At 48.2% G+C, this 15669-nt stretch overlaps 1 protein-coding gene across 1 annotated transcript in view; it reads left to right on the top strand.

Annotated features, from left to right (window-relative positions):
• Nucleotides 1-455: 455 nt before the first annotated feature.
• SPAG17 (sperm associated antigen 17) overlaps nt 456-15669 on the top strand; it is a gene marked incomplete at its 3' end in the record, with an annotated part of 95503 nt that continues 80289 nt past the window's right edge. The window contains exons 1-3 of the mRNA XM_015406391.1: nt 456-563; nt 6258-6398; nt 10217-10288. Coding sequence (XP_015261877.1) covers nt 456-563; nt 6258-6398; nt 10217-10288 — 321 coding nt within the window. The remainder of the gene's footprint in view (nt 564-6257; nt 6399-10216; nt 10289-15669) is intronic.

Here is a 15669-nt window from a genome sequence, read left to right as displayed (position 1 = left end):
CTGAACTCTGCCAGCTGGAGATAAGTTGCAATAGCAGATCTCCAGGCCCCACCTGGAGGTTGGCAACCCTTCCGGCAACCCTAATCCCTTACCTGCATTTATCTTGATAAGTTAAAGCGCTCTTGAAAATATACCCTGAGCCAGGGGGAAGTCTTAGGTGAGCAGGACGCTGCACCCTAAATGGAACCTCCAGGGTCGCTAATTTTGAACACTGTTTTCCAAAAAAAACCACCCCAAGACCACGCAGGTCGCCGGCGTTGACTACAGGGGCCCGCAAGGCCCGGGTAGGCCGCAAGGTTGCCATGGAGACGCAGAACACCGAGCCGGCTCCGGGAGCCGCGCACGCGCGCAGAGGCGGCCCGGCAGCGGTTGTCACGGCGACCGTTCGGCTTCCCGGTCCCGGCGAAGGGAGCAGCAGCTGAGAAGTCGCGGGCTTCGACGGCCCCGCTTGCCTGATGGCTCCGAAGCGGCCCAAGAGCGGGGCTGGCGGCGGGCCCCCCGCGCCGCCAGGGGCTGGCTCCAAAAACTGGGAATCCGGGCTGGTGACGGCGCGCCTGGAGGAGGTGCGTTGGCGGCGCTGAGGACGGCCGGGCCGGGCTGGATGGACTCGAGGGGCCCCTCGAGTTTGGGCGCCTCTTTGCAAAGCCGAAGGGCAGTCGGCGCTCTGCTCTCAGGCGCCACGAACGTCCCAGGGCTTCCTAGCGTTGCCGACCTCCAGTGGCGCCTGGAGATCTCCCGCTGTTAATTAACATTTGGTCTCCAGCAGGGACAGAGATCAGCTGAGCTGGAGAAAAGGGCCACTCTGGAAGGGGGACTCTATGGCATTAGACCCCAACCAGTCCCACCCTTCCCCAAACCCCACCCTCTTCAAGCTGCACCCCCAAAATCTCCCAGCCTGGAGCTGGCAAACCTGCCCTGGGGCTTCCTTCCAGCCCTAATCAGGGCTTTTTTTGTAGAAAAAGCCCAGCAGGAACTCATTAGCATAATAGGCCACACCCAACAGCAGAACACATTAGCATATTAGGCCACACCCCAACAGGACATCTCATTAGCCTATTAGGCCACACCCCACACCTTCCCTTGGCTTGCCCTGGCTCCCTGCAGCTGAGGGGCAAGTCGGTCCTTGGACAGGCCTTGGAAGGCACGGGAGGCATTTAAATGCCTCCCTGATCCTTCCAGAGCCCCCCCTGGCCCACCTGCCTCAGAGTGGGGGGGGGGGTTCTTGCTCAGCCTGTAGCCAGCACGCAGAGGTTTTCGCTGTAGTGGGTGTGGCCAACTCTGAAGCCAGCCTGAACTCTGTTCCTGTGCGTTCCTGCCCAAAAATAGCCCTGCCTAACCTGATGCAGGCTGCTTACTCGAGAGCAAGTCCCATTCCTGCAGGTGGGTTTATTAACACCGAACAGGGTAGCAGCCTTACAGCCTGATCCAAAACATGGAAGTTTCTGCCATCGGCTTTATTTCCAGGTTGTGCTGCATAGAATTTCTCCCCTTGCAACCCATTCTTAAGTGTGTTGACTCAGACGTAAGATCCCATGTTCAGAAGTCAAGTAAAGGTGCATGAGATTGCTGTCATTTTCAGTGCCAAAATTCAGAAACAACCATCAAAGCTCTGCGCGTGCACAAACCGGGTCTACAAGCTACAGTGAATGTGTGTACAATCTGTATACAATGTACACTTGATTTTTCTTTATAAATGCATTGAGTAAGTCTCGTGTTGCATTCAATGCATGTAGAGCCAAATGTGTGGTTAAGCCCGAAATTTATCAAGGGCCTGGTCCCTGGTTTCATTTATAACTTGAACTCACATTGGCTCTTTCTTACAAGCATATGTAGGGTATGTGTGCGTTCACCAATGCTCCCTTCTAAGCTATGGAGTCCTGTGAGCAAAAATTCTACTTTGTGAGCTACTGGTATTAATGTTGTGAGCAGGTGATTTGGCTACTGCATTAATTAGTTTGTTCTGGAACCATCCTTCCTGAGCTGAGACAAAAATGTGTGAGCCTGAGACTAAAAAACTGTGAGCTAGCTTGCACTAACACAGCTTAGAGGGAACATTGGCATTCACTGTAACACGTCAATGGGGCTGCACACACATTCTTCTTCACATAGTGACTGCCACATCAGGGTTGATATGTGTGTATGGGCGGATAATCTTAAACACTGCAGCTGCATCTTTAACATCACCTTTTTGCCCTATCGAGATAAGAGAGAACAATGTTTGCGTCCAATAGGCACCTTTAAGACCCACAAAGTTTAATTCTGGGTATAAGCTTTTGTGCATGCAGGGAAAAGCTTATACCCAGCATTAAACTTTGTTGCTCTCCCTGAGAAGACATGGGGCTTTAGATGGTGGGGGCTTTGATGCCTGCTTTTCAGAAATTTACACTAACTATTGATATAGATAGAGAAAAACAGGCACTGCCTGCTAAATGGGAATAGATGGAGGGAGGGTGTGAATGTCAGTGGGCTGGAAGCGAAGAATAAACATTAAAAGAATAGGATGAAGACAGTGCTGTAAAGATTGCAGATGGGGCACAGGTGATGGACTTGTCCAACTAGGTTTTGTTAGACTCAGGTTCAAACATGCGGCCTTTACCACAGAGGCTTACTGAGAGACAGAGCCAAGTCTTCCCCCCTTTTACATCTGGCAGCCCTTTTACCCTACTGGTATGGAAGAAAGAAAGAAACAGACAGTCGGGGGCCCTTGGAAATCTTGAACGGAGAGGGGAAGGGGGAAGGGGGTGGAAAGAAAAGGGGAATTTCACTATCACTTGGGCAAATAGGGTTGAGATGACCTTTAGGCAGGTTAGAGGTTTGGCTCTCTTTTGCGTTCTCTTCACGCAGAGGTGGACTGGGTTAGTGTGGGGACCGGGAGTGGCACTTACTGGTTTCAAGCTCACAGACATAGTCTTTCCAATTTCGGGGGACAGTTATGGGGTAGGCTGAGGTCTGAGGTTTGAAAAGCTGGAGTGTAGGTTTAAATATGTTAGGGCCCCTGGCAAAATTTGTCATTCAGAAAGCATGCTGGCAGTTTCTGGCTAACTCTTTTATTTACTTACTTTACTTATAATCTGCGTTTCTCACTGAGAGTCATGCATAGCAATGCAGCACTCAGGCCTTCTGCTTGGCAAGCGAGACATGTAGGAAGGATAGAATGCATAAAGTTCAAGTATTAACATGAAAAATTGAAACCTCAAAGTACTAAAAATGCTTGTTACTCTTCAAGTTTATCAACTCAGTAAAGGTATAAGTTGCCTCATACCCTCCAGGATCTGATTTCAGCAAATAGGGTTGCCCCCTAGGCCAGAAATGAAATAGCCGGGATTGCTTGGGTGCCTTTAGTTGTTGTTCAGTCGCACGGTCGAGTCTGACTCTTTGCGACCCCATGGACCAGATCACGCCAGGCCTTCCTGTCTTCCGCTGTCCTCTGAAGTTGGCTCAATTTCATGTTCGTTGCTTCTATGACACTGTCTAACCCTCTCATCCTTTGCCGTCCCCGTCTTCTTTGAACTTCAATCTTTCCCAGCATCAGGGTCTTCTACAGTGAGTGCTCCCTTCTCATTGGGTGGCCAAAGTATTTGAGCTTCAGTTTCATTATCTGGCCTTCCAGGGAACAGTCAGGGTGCCTTTAGTAGGGCTTTATTATGCAGCAGGTAAAACTTTTCATGGCTAAGACCTAAACAGTGACACCTGCTAGTTGTTGTTTTAACTGTTGTTATAAGGACAGTTACTGATGTGTAGCAGCAGGTCAAGGCTTAGGAGCCTCATCAGGAATGAGCTGGCTCTGGCTTTCCTCTTACTATCCTCAGCTCCTTAGACGCTAGCCTCCATTTCAGAACTGAGGGGTAAACAACCGCAAAGCAGTTTGATCCCAAACCAGATGTTGCTCGAAGGGAGAGGAGTGCTTTTTTGCCTTCAAGCTTGCCCTGCGGCATTCACTTCTGAAAAGCCCGTTTGAGCTAAATTGACTTTCGTACCGAATGGGGTGCTAAGATCAGTCTTCCGGGTGAAGCGGAGGAGAACGTGTTGTTTCAAAATATTTTTTGGTATACATGCACAGTCCCACAGCAAAGATCTTGGTACTGCGGTAGCAGCTGTGGCCAAAGCAACTTTAAAATAAATAAATCTGTGCAGCCAATCAGATCTCCAGTGGCCAGTCGGAAGCCCCGGTGGGCAAAAGCTCCTCCTGGTCCTGCCCGCATTCTAAAACCCATTGGCCAGGTACCAGGAAAGGTGTTGGTTGGCCCCGTGTTGGGGATCCCCATGTGATTTACAAGCATAGTCTTAAAACCTACTTGGAAATCGGATTATAACGGGATTTACTCCTGAGTTGCAAAAAAATTGCACTTCAGAGGCACAGGCCAGATATCGCGTGGCTAAATCAGTTTGATCCGCGATTATGCGATCAGACGCGCCGGTGGCACACCACAGGTCCTTCCCTCGGTGCTGGCAGGTAAACAAGACTGGAGGGGAATGCTGGGCACCGGCACGATCACACCACGGGCGTCTGGAGGCAGCCCGTGGCAAACGTTTGCTAGTACCTTGGAGGTACTAGTTTTTTAAGGTGCATTGTTGGCGGTAAACCACGGGTGCGCTCCACTTCCCAGATGTTGGGGTGTGATCGCGCCTGGATAATCCGCCAACCATCCGTGCCTCTCCCGCGGCAACTTTGTCGTGTGACCGGGGCCAGAGAATCACATTTATTCCAGCAGGCACTTTCACTATGAAAATAATGGCTAGTCTCCAAAGTGGCAACAGACTTGCGTTCCATTTTGCTGCTGCAGTCTAACACCAGCTACCCATGTGGAATTATTTCTCAGCGGCCACACCCTGTTGTTTACTCTGTGTGAAAATAGGAAACAACCCAAATAATCCCAGTAAAGCAATGTGTATTCATTAGGTAACATGTATTAATTTAATTCATACATGTATGAATTAAAACAAGGGCCGTTACTAGAGAGCAACGCAAGCCTTTGCACGGCTCGGATCCCGCACAGTTCTGGCCCTGGCAAGCATTTCACTGGGCTCTTCACCTCTTTTGGCCTCGAGTTCCATACTTCTGGCATGGTGGCTTCTGAGCTGGCTGCTGGCTGGAGGAGAGGCCAGCTTTTGGGGTGTGCTGGTATACGGAGTCAGCAAGCTCAGTTTAGGAGCTGCGGTGGCTCAAGAGGTTAAGACGCTGAACTGCAGGCTATGGAAGGTCGGTAGTTCAGCAGTTTGAGACCCGGGTGCCGCATGATGGAGTGAGCTCCCGTCTCTAGTTCCAGCTCCTGCCAACCTAGCAGTCTGAAAGCAAGAAATTGCAAGTAGATAAATAGGTACCACTTCGGTGGGAAGGTAACAGCATTCCATGCGCCTTGGTGTTTAGTCATGCCGGCCACATGACCACGGAAACGTCTTCAGACAGCGCTGGCTCTTCAGCTTTGAAATGGAGATGAGCACCACAACCTAGAGTCGGATTTGACTGGCTTTCGAGCAAGGGAACCTTTACCTTTACCTAAGCTCAGTTTATAGATCCAGGTGGGCAGCCGTGTTGGTCTGAAGCAGTAGACCAAAGTCTGAGTTTCATTCAAGGTATGAGCTTTTGCATGAGCCTTTGGTATGCCGTTGGTATCTGCGGAAGTGTGCATGCACAGAAAGCTAATACCTTGAATGAAAACTTTGTTGGTCTTAAAGGTGCCACTGGATTCAAGCTCAGTTTATATTATGGTCCTGACAAAGGATAATAGCCTCTTGAACTCAAGAATTTAAGAGCAGACATGAAAAGGAGAAAGACAATGAGCTGTAGTCTCTTTGTATCTGACATCTTAACACTGATTGGAAATACACATGCGTGCTTGGTAAGGCAGATAGTTATATTAAAAGCAGAGCTTGCCAGTGCCTGGCAGACATTAATACTGAAGTCCGTTTGTTCTCGAGTGTCTTGTGACATTTTTAATATTTCTTAATCTTGCAGACCCATGAATTTTACTGATTGCCTTGCTTTATTGTTTTCTTCCAAACGCGAGTGGCTCTTTGCCTTCTCCAAGTTACAAAGTCGTTGAACTTTTTTTTAGCATCAGATATCGTCTTAGAGAAAAGGATGTGCTCTGTGGTGTCACATTGCCACCTGGTGGTAGCGAGCCCCTGCCTATTCATAAACCTGCGTCCTAAGCGTGGCAAACGTTAATGAAAACAGTACAACAAGGTTAACAACCTCGAATATAAAAAATAATAATAATGTATCATATCTGTGGTTTGTTTTGAATCTCAAACAGGAGAATTGGACTCCGAGCATCGCCTTTGTCGTCGGGAACCAAGTCGAAGACGCGCTGCACATGAAGGCTCTGTCTCTTGCTGTGCAGCTGCCACTGCGGAGGCTCTTCAGCGTGGTATCTTGGGAACAGATATTAGAAGAGGTATGTAGCGCTGATCCCCTGACCTGGATGGCTCAGGCTAGTTTGATCTTGTTAGATCCTGGAAGCTAAGCAGGGTCGGCCCTGGTGAGTACTTGGATGGGAGACCACTAAGGAAGTCCAGGGTTGCCACGCAGAGGCAGGCAGTGGCAAGCTACCTCTGTTCGTGTCTTGCCCAGGGGTCATTTCGTAGAAAAAGAGCTAGGGGAACTCATTAGCATATGCCACACCCCCTGACATCAGGGGCCTGCGGGGCCGGAAGCAGGGGCGGGGCTTCGTCATGTGCCCCGCCCTCCTGCACCTCACCCGGGGGAACTGACCCAAAATGACCTCTGGTCTTGCCTCAAAAAGACCATGAGAGGTCACCATCAGTCGGCTGCAGTCTGGCAGGACGTTCCACGGGTAATGGTGTGGGGTGACGTCAGAACCAAGGCTAGGGAATCCACCAACAAATGGCTGTCCAGTGTCTGCACGAACAGCTCCACCAATAGAAAGCCCATCCACCCCCTCTAGGTCATTGGTCCCATCGCCGTACTGCTCTTACTGTCTGGAAGTTCAGCTGCTAGACCAAGATGGGTAGCCGTGTTTGTCTGTAGCAGTAGAAAAGAGCAAGAGTCCAGTAGCACCTGAAAGACTGACGAAATATGTGGCAGGGTAGGAGCTTTCGTGAGTCGCCGCTCCCTTCTTCAGAAGTTCTGCCGTAATCTGTAAGTTATAGTGCGGTCCTAGGCAGGGTTACCCCTTTCTAAGCTTGTTGACTTTGATGGGCTTAGAAGGCTGACACTATTTCAGACTGCACAGGTAGTCCCTCCCGTGACTCAGTCTGCCCCGCCAAAGAAGTGATGACTTCCTGTTTTGAAAAACTGATACATGAGCACGCATGTATGGAAAAGTGTGGTCAAGTCACAGCTGACTTATGATGACCCCAGGGAGGGGCTCTCGAGGCAAGTGAGGAGCAGAGGTGGTCTGCCATTGCCTTCCTCTGCAGAGTCTGCCTTGGAGGTCTCCCACCCAAGACTTATGAGGACCCCAATGAGGGGCTTTCAAGGCAAGTGAGAAGCAGAGGTAGTTTGCTATTGCCTTCCCCTGCAGAGTCTTCCTTGGAGGTCGCCCACCCAAGACTTCTGGTGACCCCAGCGAGGGGCTTTCAAGGCAAGTGAGGAGCAGAGGTGGTTTGCCATTGCTTAACTGCAGAGTCTTCCTTGGTGGTCTCCCACCCAAGTATCGACCCTGCTTAGCTTCTGAGATCTGACGAGATCAGGCTAGACAATGCCCGGCTTTCCCTTCCATAAAGGAACATAGGTGAGCTTTACTTGCAGCTTCCACCTGATGTTTCTCAAGTACTGTGCTTTCACTAGCAGTTTCTTCTTCCAGTGGCAGACATTAAAATCTCCAACTGAAAAACTCTGGTTTATGTAGCAGAGGCTGAGTTCAGACTGGCAGTTTGGCCCGATATAGGCACGTTTCACAAACGGATTCAAGGGGCCGGTTCACACAGCCACAGCTGCCAGGTGTTCCCCAGCCGTACTCAACCCATCCTATGACGATTCCCTACCGCATTTAAAAAGTACCACGTGAAAGCGGTAGCAAAAGTTGATTCCGCTTCCTGGAAGTGTGCATGCTAAAAGCCGCAAGCAAGCCGCATTGCTGCACCTATGCGCCTAGGCGCGTGTCGTCAGAGTGAAAAGCAGTCGCTTACGGCCGCGCCTCCGCAGGGGACGGGCCAGCAGTGCGAACGCTCCCTTGCGCCTCCTCCCCGGTACGCTCCCGTATCGTTTGGTGCAGTGCGACCGGGAATCCCCGGCACAACTTGGTCCGGGTCTTGTTGCCCCGCCTCCCTTGCGCTTCATACTGCCAGTCTGTCCTCAGCCAGACTCTGTCATTACTTGGTCGTTGGCTTAGGCTGCTATTCAGCCTGATTGTAAGCTTCTAACCTGGAGGGTCAGTTTGTGAAACAGCACTGCTGTTCAAAGGGAGAAAAATAAGCAATTCCACGAGATGGATCCAAGCCCTTCGTTACAACTAAAGTGGCCCTCTGGGTTATTTATTTATTGGATTTAATTCCTGACCTCCCTGCTGGAGAAAAATAAGCAATTCCACGAGATGGACCCAAGCCTTTCGTTACAACTAAAGTGGCCCCTGGGTTGGTTATTTATTTATTTATTTATTGGATTTAATTCCCGACCTCCCTGCCGAAGCAGGCTCAGGGCGACTTACATAAAAATGTTAAAACATTTTAGAACAATTTAAAACCAATGTAAAAGCTAGAGTGCTATACATTCAAGTTTTCCTATCCCACGGTGAACATATTCCTATATTGTCATATCCAGTATTCTGCAACAGGAGTCAGTCAGTGCAGCAGTGGCGATGGCAAGGTCCCAGGGAAGGCTTGGATGTTATACCCAGATACACCCGTTGTGCCATGTGAACCAGTTGTTAGATGTGGTTGGTGTGGTCAAATGCCTGGTGGAAGAGCTCCGTCTTGCAGGCCCCGTGGAACTGTAGCAAGCTCCGCAGTACCCTGATGTCCTCCGGGAGCTTGTTCCACCAGCGCGGCACTGCCACAGAGAAGGCTCTAGCCCTGGTAATGGCCAGTCTGGCCTCTTTAGGGCCAGGGAAAACCAGAAGGTTTTGTGTCCCAGAACGCAGTGCTCTCTGGGGAACATATGGGGAAAGGTGGTCCCTCAGGTATGCTGGACTCTGACCGTAAAGGGCTTTATAGGTAAGAACCAGCCCCTTGAAGTGAATTCGGCATGTTATAGGCAGCAAGTGCAATGCTTTCAGTGCAGGCTGGATGTGTTCTTTCAGAGAGAGACCCGACAACAGCCTGGCTGCTGCATTTTGCACCAGCTGCAGCTTCCGAATTTGTAACAAGGGCAGCCCCATGTAGAGAGCGTTACAGTAGTCCAGTCTCGAGGTGACCATTGCACGGATTACCATTGCCAAGTCGCTACGTTCGAGAAAGGGAACCAACTGCCTGATCAGTCGCAGGTGGTAGAAGGCTGACTTGGCAGTGGCTGCTACCTGGGCCTCCATCGTTAGGGAGGTGTCCAAGCGCACTCCCAAGCTCCTAACCTCCAGCGCTGACACCAGTAGCGCCCCGTCGAAGGTGGGGAGTGGGATCCCTGCCCCTGGACCGCCGCGACTCAGGCACAGAACCTCCGTCTTCGTCGGATTCAGCTTCAGCCGGCTCAGCCTATGTCATCCAGCCACAACTTTTAACGCCAGGTCCAGATACCCAGGTCCATCTGCATCTTAAACCAACATATCCTCCTTTCAGGATATTTTGTAGAAACAGAGATGAACATAAGCAGTTCCCATATGAACATAAGAGAAGCCGATGTTGGATCAGGCCAATGGCCCATCCAGTCCAACACTCTTGGCCAAATATACCAGGTGCCATCAGGAGGTCCACCAGTGGGGCCAGGACACTAGAAGCCCTCCCACTGTCACCCCCTCCCCAAGCACTAAGAATACAGTGCCCCAGACTGAGAGTCCCTATCTATACCTTGTGGCTAATAGCCACTGATGGACCTCTGCTCCATATGCTTATCTAATTCCCTCTTGAAGCTGCCCATGCTTGTAGCCGCCACCACCTCCTGTGGCAGTGAATTCCGTGTGTTAATCACTCTTTGGGTGAAGAAGGACTTCCTTTTAACTGTTCTGACCCGACTGCTCAGCAATTTCATGGCTTACCCATGAGTTCTTGTATTGTGAGAAAGGGAGAAAAGTACTTCTTTCTCGACCTGCTTTATCCCACTCATAATCTTGTATAAAGAATTCATTCACTGTGTTTGTTCATGGCACTGTGTTTCTTACAGATTACAGATTCTGGAAATGCAAAAGTCAAGAAAGTCAAAGAAGGTCAGACTCCAACACCCTTGTATTATGAGGCAAGTGGACCCTTTTACTACTGCTACCGTTCCTCAGGTCCATTTTCACTCCGTCTTCCCCAATTCTCCCCCTTACTACAGCCCGCACCCCACAGGGCTTTTGTCCATGCAGTTCCCCTGGTTCCCATCATCATAGCCATTCCGGGCGATCAATGGGGTCCTTGTCCACCTTTCTTCACTGGCCGGACGCTGGTTCCCACCCACGGTTCTAGCTCTCTCCTGAATGGGGATGATCAAAAGTTAATTCCTCGAAGGACAATGGGCAGGCAGATGCAGAACTCTACAATTTCTGTCTGTATTGCCTCAACCAGTAACTTTAACCTCCCTGATTGTAATTTAAACATCTAGCTTGTGAAATAGCAGAGCTAAATGTTTAGAGCAGGGGTGTCAAACATGCGGCCCAGGGGCTGGATCAGGCTTCTGTCAGGCCCGCAGTGGAACTGGCTGTCTTCTGCTTCTTCTCCCAGTTCTGCTGCTGCTGCGTCATCTTAGGTTTGCAGCTTACAGAGACACACCTGAACAGCATACTCAAGATTGCAACAGCACAGACATTTTGATGCAATAATTCAGAGCAAGAGGTGTCAGTTATCAGAAGCCGTTAAATAAACAAAATATTGCAAGAGTGCTAATGTTTTAAGCATGATTTTATTTTAAGTAAAAAGAAACCCTTTGTGTCTGTGTCCTTTATAAGGTTTATATCTCTGCTACCTGGCATTACATTTGATGACACACATGGCCCAGCCCAACAAGATCTCCTTTATGTCAGATCCGGCCTTCATAACAAATGTGTTTGACACCCCTGTCTTAGAGCCTTTGTATATTAGAATCTTTCAGCACCACTGTCACCCCAAACTAGGGTAGATGGTTCTGCAAATCCAGAGAACCAGCCAGTTTGCAGAAAAAGCTTAACTGTTTTAAGGCAGGAGGGTTTGAATAAACATAAAATTATTTAAAAGTGTCAATGACGTCACAAAATATGAGCAATAATGTCTTTTTTTTCTGGAAATGGTTGAATCGGAAAATTCTCCAGATAATTTCCTGGAAAATTATCCAACGGTAAATGCAACGTGATCCAATTTGTTTGACATGTTCAAAAAAAGAAAAAAGCAAGAAATGTGTGAACTGAAATATTAGATTAGGAAGAAGATATATCAGGTATGATTCAAAAGTTATAAACAAATTCAAAGCTCATTTTTATTGGAATACTACTTCTAAAAATTACAGTATCATGTAGTTTGTACTTCCTTTACATGGCTTAAGTTTAAGGGAAAAATCAGAAGCGTTGGTAACTGTTGACTAACTAGTTTTAGCATCGAAGCACTGTGCACGAAATACTGTGGATATCGTTGTCCGCTTATCTCTGGCAGCAGAATTAGCTCCCTTCCATTTAACTTGCAATTTAACTGTCACTCTGTAGCATCATTTGCATTACTTGTTGGTTCTACATCATAGTACTAGTAATAGAAAAAATAAATTATTTATTTTTATTTACTTCGTATATACCCTGCCTTCCTCCCCGATGGGGACCCAAAGCAGCCAGTTTGGTGCAGTGGTTAAGTGCGCAGACTCTAATCTGGGAGAACCGGGCTTGATTCCCCACTCCTCCACTCGCAGCTGCTGACTGACCTTGGGCAAGCCATAGTTCTCTCAGAGCTGTTCTCTCAAGGACAGTTCCCTCAGAGCTCTCTCAGCCCTCTCTACCTCACAGGGTGTCTGTTGTGGGGAGGGGAAGGGGAAGGAGATTGTAAGCCACCCTGAGACTCCGAATGAAGGGCGGGGTATAAATCCAATCTCTTCTTCTCTATCATTCTCCTTTCCTCCTGACAACAACCCTGCAGAGTAGGTTAGACTGAGTGATTGGCCCACAGTCACCCAGTGAGCTTCCATGGCAGAGTGGAGATTCGAACCTGGGTCTCCAGATCCTAACCCAGCACTCTCACCACTACACCACACTGGCTTTCATCCCTTCCACCATGTAAGAGGAGGGCACAGACATAAAAATTTCTGTGTTGGTTTTGATTCAACTTGCCCAGCCAATCTGGTGAATGTATAACTTAATTTTTATTGACATTCCAATATGCATTTGTGGCTTTATCCCCACCCTGGTTTACAAATCAATTAGAAGAAAATAAAGAGCCGCATCAGTCACAGGCAGTGTTCCCTCTAAGCTGAGTCAGTGTGAGCTAGCTCACAATTTTTTAGCCTCCAGCTCACACATTTCTGCCTTAGCTCAGGAAGGATGGCTCCAGAGCGAACTAATCTATGCGGTAGCCAAATGACTCACTCACTACTTTCATGCCAGTTGCTCACAAAGCATACGTTTTGCTTCCAAGACTCCACAGCTTAGAGGGAACATTGGCACAGGAGATTAAAAACAGGGCCAAAGCGATGGCCTTCTCAGAAAGAGTAAAAGATTAGTTTTGAAGAACTACTGCAAGACGAACAGATTCCCCTGACGAAGCCTGTTAGCGAAACGCATTGGGAATTTTTGGAAATTCAACTGATTAATAAAATATACTTTCGCCTGATTTTGCACCATCGGCCTCAACCCTAATTTCTGACTTCCTGTTACAAATCAATAAAACATACATGTACTCTCTTACTCAGTTTCTAGGATAATCACTTGAAATACCGAACTGGCAGTAGCATCCGTTCATTGTTCTTCGTTTTATGAAACGATCTTTAGAAATGGGAAATTTTCTGTGGCGATCGAAAGCACTGGAAAATTTCCCCTCCACATCTATTCTTGCATGACCTCAGCTGTCATTTTGGATTGCCTAGGCAACCCCAGACAACGTCACCTGGTTGACCCAGCTTTTCCCTGGGCTAGTTGAGCTCAAGTAGGATGGTGGGAGCTACCAAAAGAGAATCCCCAGTTCATTTGGAGATTTCATGCCATGGTAACTTTTTTTGAACTGTACCAGTCATGTTCCTATGAATACCTGGTATGACCTCTGGACAAGAATATATTGGCAATGGGGACTGCCACGGCTCTTTGGTTTGTGGGTGTCCGGCATGCTGAATCAATTGGGACGACGATGAGCATACTCCCTTCCCCTAGGTATTGATCTGGAACCCCTCTATAACTGTGGCGAGGTAGCAATCTTGCAGGTGGTAAGGAGGAGAATTTGGGATATAGAGGCGCAGATCATTAATGCCGGTAGTCTTGGAGTTTGTTCTCCCTATTTATTACCCCTCCTCCCCTTGCATACCTCCATGGTACCATATATTGCTAATTTGACAATCCCAGTTTTTAGGAGGGTTTTTATGCTTGCAAGGTTCAACCTTTTCCCCTCAGTAGTGGTCTCCGGTAGATACAGGGGTGTTCCGTACAAGGATAGACTTTGTAACTGTAATCTTGGGGAACCTGATTCTATCACCCATATTCTTTTTCTTTTCTTTTTCTTTTAATCCCCTGAAGACAGGGTAGCTTTATTACTTTTTTGTTACACCTACAGACTAACAGAAAAGAAAAAGGGGAAGGGAATAGTTACCCCAGGATAAAAGGACAGCAAATTAAACCCAGCTGTGGTGGCTCAAGTGGTTAAGACGCTGAACTGCAGGCTGTGGAAGGTCAGTAGTTTAGCAGTTCGAGACCCGGGTGCCGCATCATGGAGTGAGCTCCCATCTCTAGTTCCAGCTCCTGCCAACCTAGCAGTTCGAAAGCAAGAAATTGCAAGTAGATAAATAGGTACCACTTCGGAGGGAAGGGAACAGCGTTCCGTGCGCCTTGGTGTTTTGTCATTCCGGCCACATGACCACGGAAACGTCTTCGGACAGCGCTGGCTCTTCGGCTTTGAAACGGAGATGAGCACCGCAACCCTAGAGTCGGATTCGACTGGCTTTCGAGCAAGGGAACCTTTACCTTTATGACTAAAAACCCAAGAGGGAAGGTCCTTAACAGTTAGTATTCAGTTAGTATTAATTCTTATAACTTTTCATTTAAGTCAGTGAATTCAAGAATTAGTCAGTCCGTGTTAGTATTCCATCCATCTTCTCTTGTGTGCACCGAGTCTCTTTCATCATCTTCCTCATTTGCGAATCTTTAGTTTATAAAGAGTTACTTTGGTCCTCTATGCCGCAAGTCATATGTCTCTCTGGCTGCACCGCCTCCCGCTGCACCTTGGTCTTCGTCTGTGTCTTCTGCAATGCCTGCTCTGCCGTCTCCTTCCTGCTGTTCCTCTTCCTTCGATCCAAAGTGCCGCTTCAACCATTCTTCCACTTTAAAAACCGAGTCGATTTTCTCCCTTTTATCTCTGTATTTGAACACGACACCTACCCATATTCTTTTTCGTTGTCCTAAATATTTCGCTATGCGCAATGCTTTGATTTGCCCGCTTCTCCCTGTGCAGAGAGATTTTCTGGATAGGGATTTAAATTTCTTTCTAGCAGACAAGAGTCCAGCAATAACACTATCTGTCGCTGAATTTTTGACTTATGTATGGAAGTCAAGAGTAGTACTTTGTAAATCTCGTAAACCATGTTAGGATTGCTTTGTATTTTGAGATATTGGGAATATTGGTTGATGTTGTTTTAGTACTACCCCTTAAATTTTGCCTTTGTTCTGGTTTATCTGTGTTATGCCAATAAAAGTTTTCTGGTTCTGGTTCAATTGCTAACCAGAACTAGGGACGGGGCTTGCTTGGAAATCAGTCTTGGCCACTGTTTAATGTTTGCTAGTGAGGAAGGAAGCAGGAGCGCTCTGAGGAGGTTTTCAGGTGGTTTGACCCATGGAGGAATTACACGTGAGGACAGAGTGATTGTGCAGGATGAACGAGACGGCTGCAAGATCTGGAGAAACAAAACAGAGCACGCTTGAGTCACAGGGTCGTCTTGCATCTGATGTATTGTCCGATTGTCACAAAGGAGAGAGTGACAGCATAGGGCGGTGGGAAGATCCTAGTCACAAGAACTAGCCGTTGTAAGTTGGCTCCTACCTGTTTGGGATGGCAGTCGGAACGTTTCTAAGTGTTTGTTATACGTGTGGATCGTTTGGTGCTTCCAGCCTTGCACACTTTTGGAGGGGGCTTCTGGTTCATTAGCAGAGCATCTGCTTGGCATGCAGAAGGTCCCAGGTTCAATCCTTGGCAACTCCAGTTAAAAGGATCACCTAGGAGGTGATGTGAGAGACCTCTGCCTGAGAGCCTGGAGAGGCGCTGCTGGTCTAAGTAGACAATAGTGACTTTGATGGACCAGTGGCCTGATGCAGTAGAAGGCGGCTTCATGTGTGCTCCTATGTTCTCTGTGGTCTGTGTTGTGTGATCTGATCTGAGTAACGTGTTGATGATTCTGCCCCATAGCAGAGAATAATAGAATCATAGGGTTGGAAGGGACCTCCAGGGTCATCTAGTCCAACCCCCTGCACAATGCAGGAAATTCAC

Source organism: Gekko japonicus, unplaced genomic scaffold (assembly GCF_001447785.1).
Source record: "Gekko japonicus isolate JY-2015 unplaced genomic scaffold, Gekko_japonicus_V1.1 scaffold2758, whole genome shotgun sequence".
In the NCBI taxonomy this organism is placed as follows: Eukaryota; Metazoa; Chordata; class Lepidosauria; order Squamata; family Gekkonidae; genus Gekko; species Gekko japonicus.
Note: the sequence above shows the minus strand (reverse complement) of the source record. Positions and strands in the feature narration are given on the sequence as shown.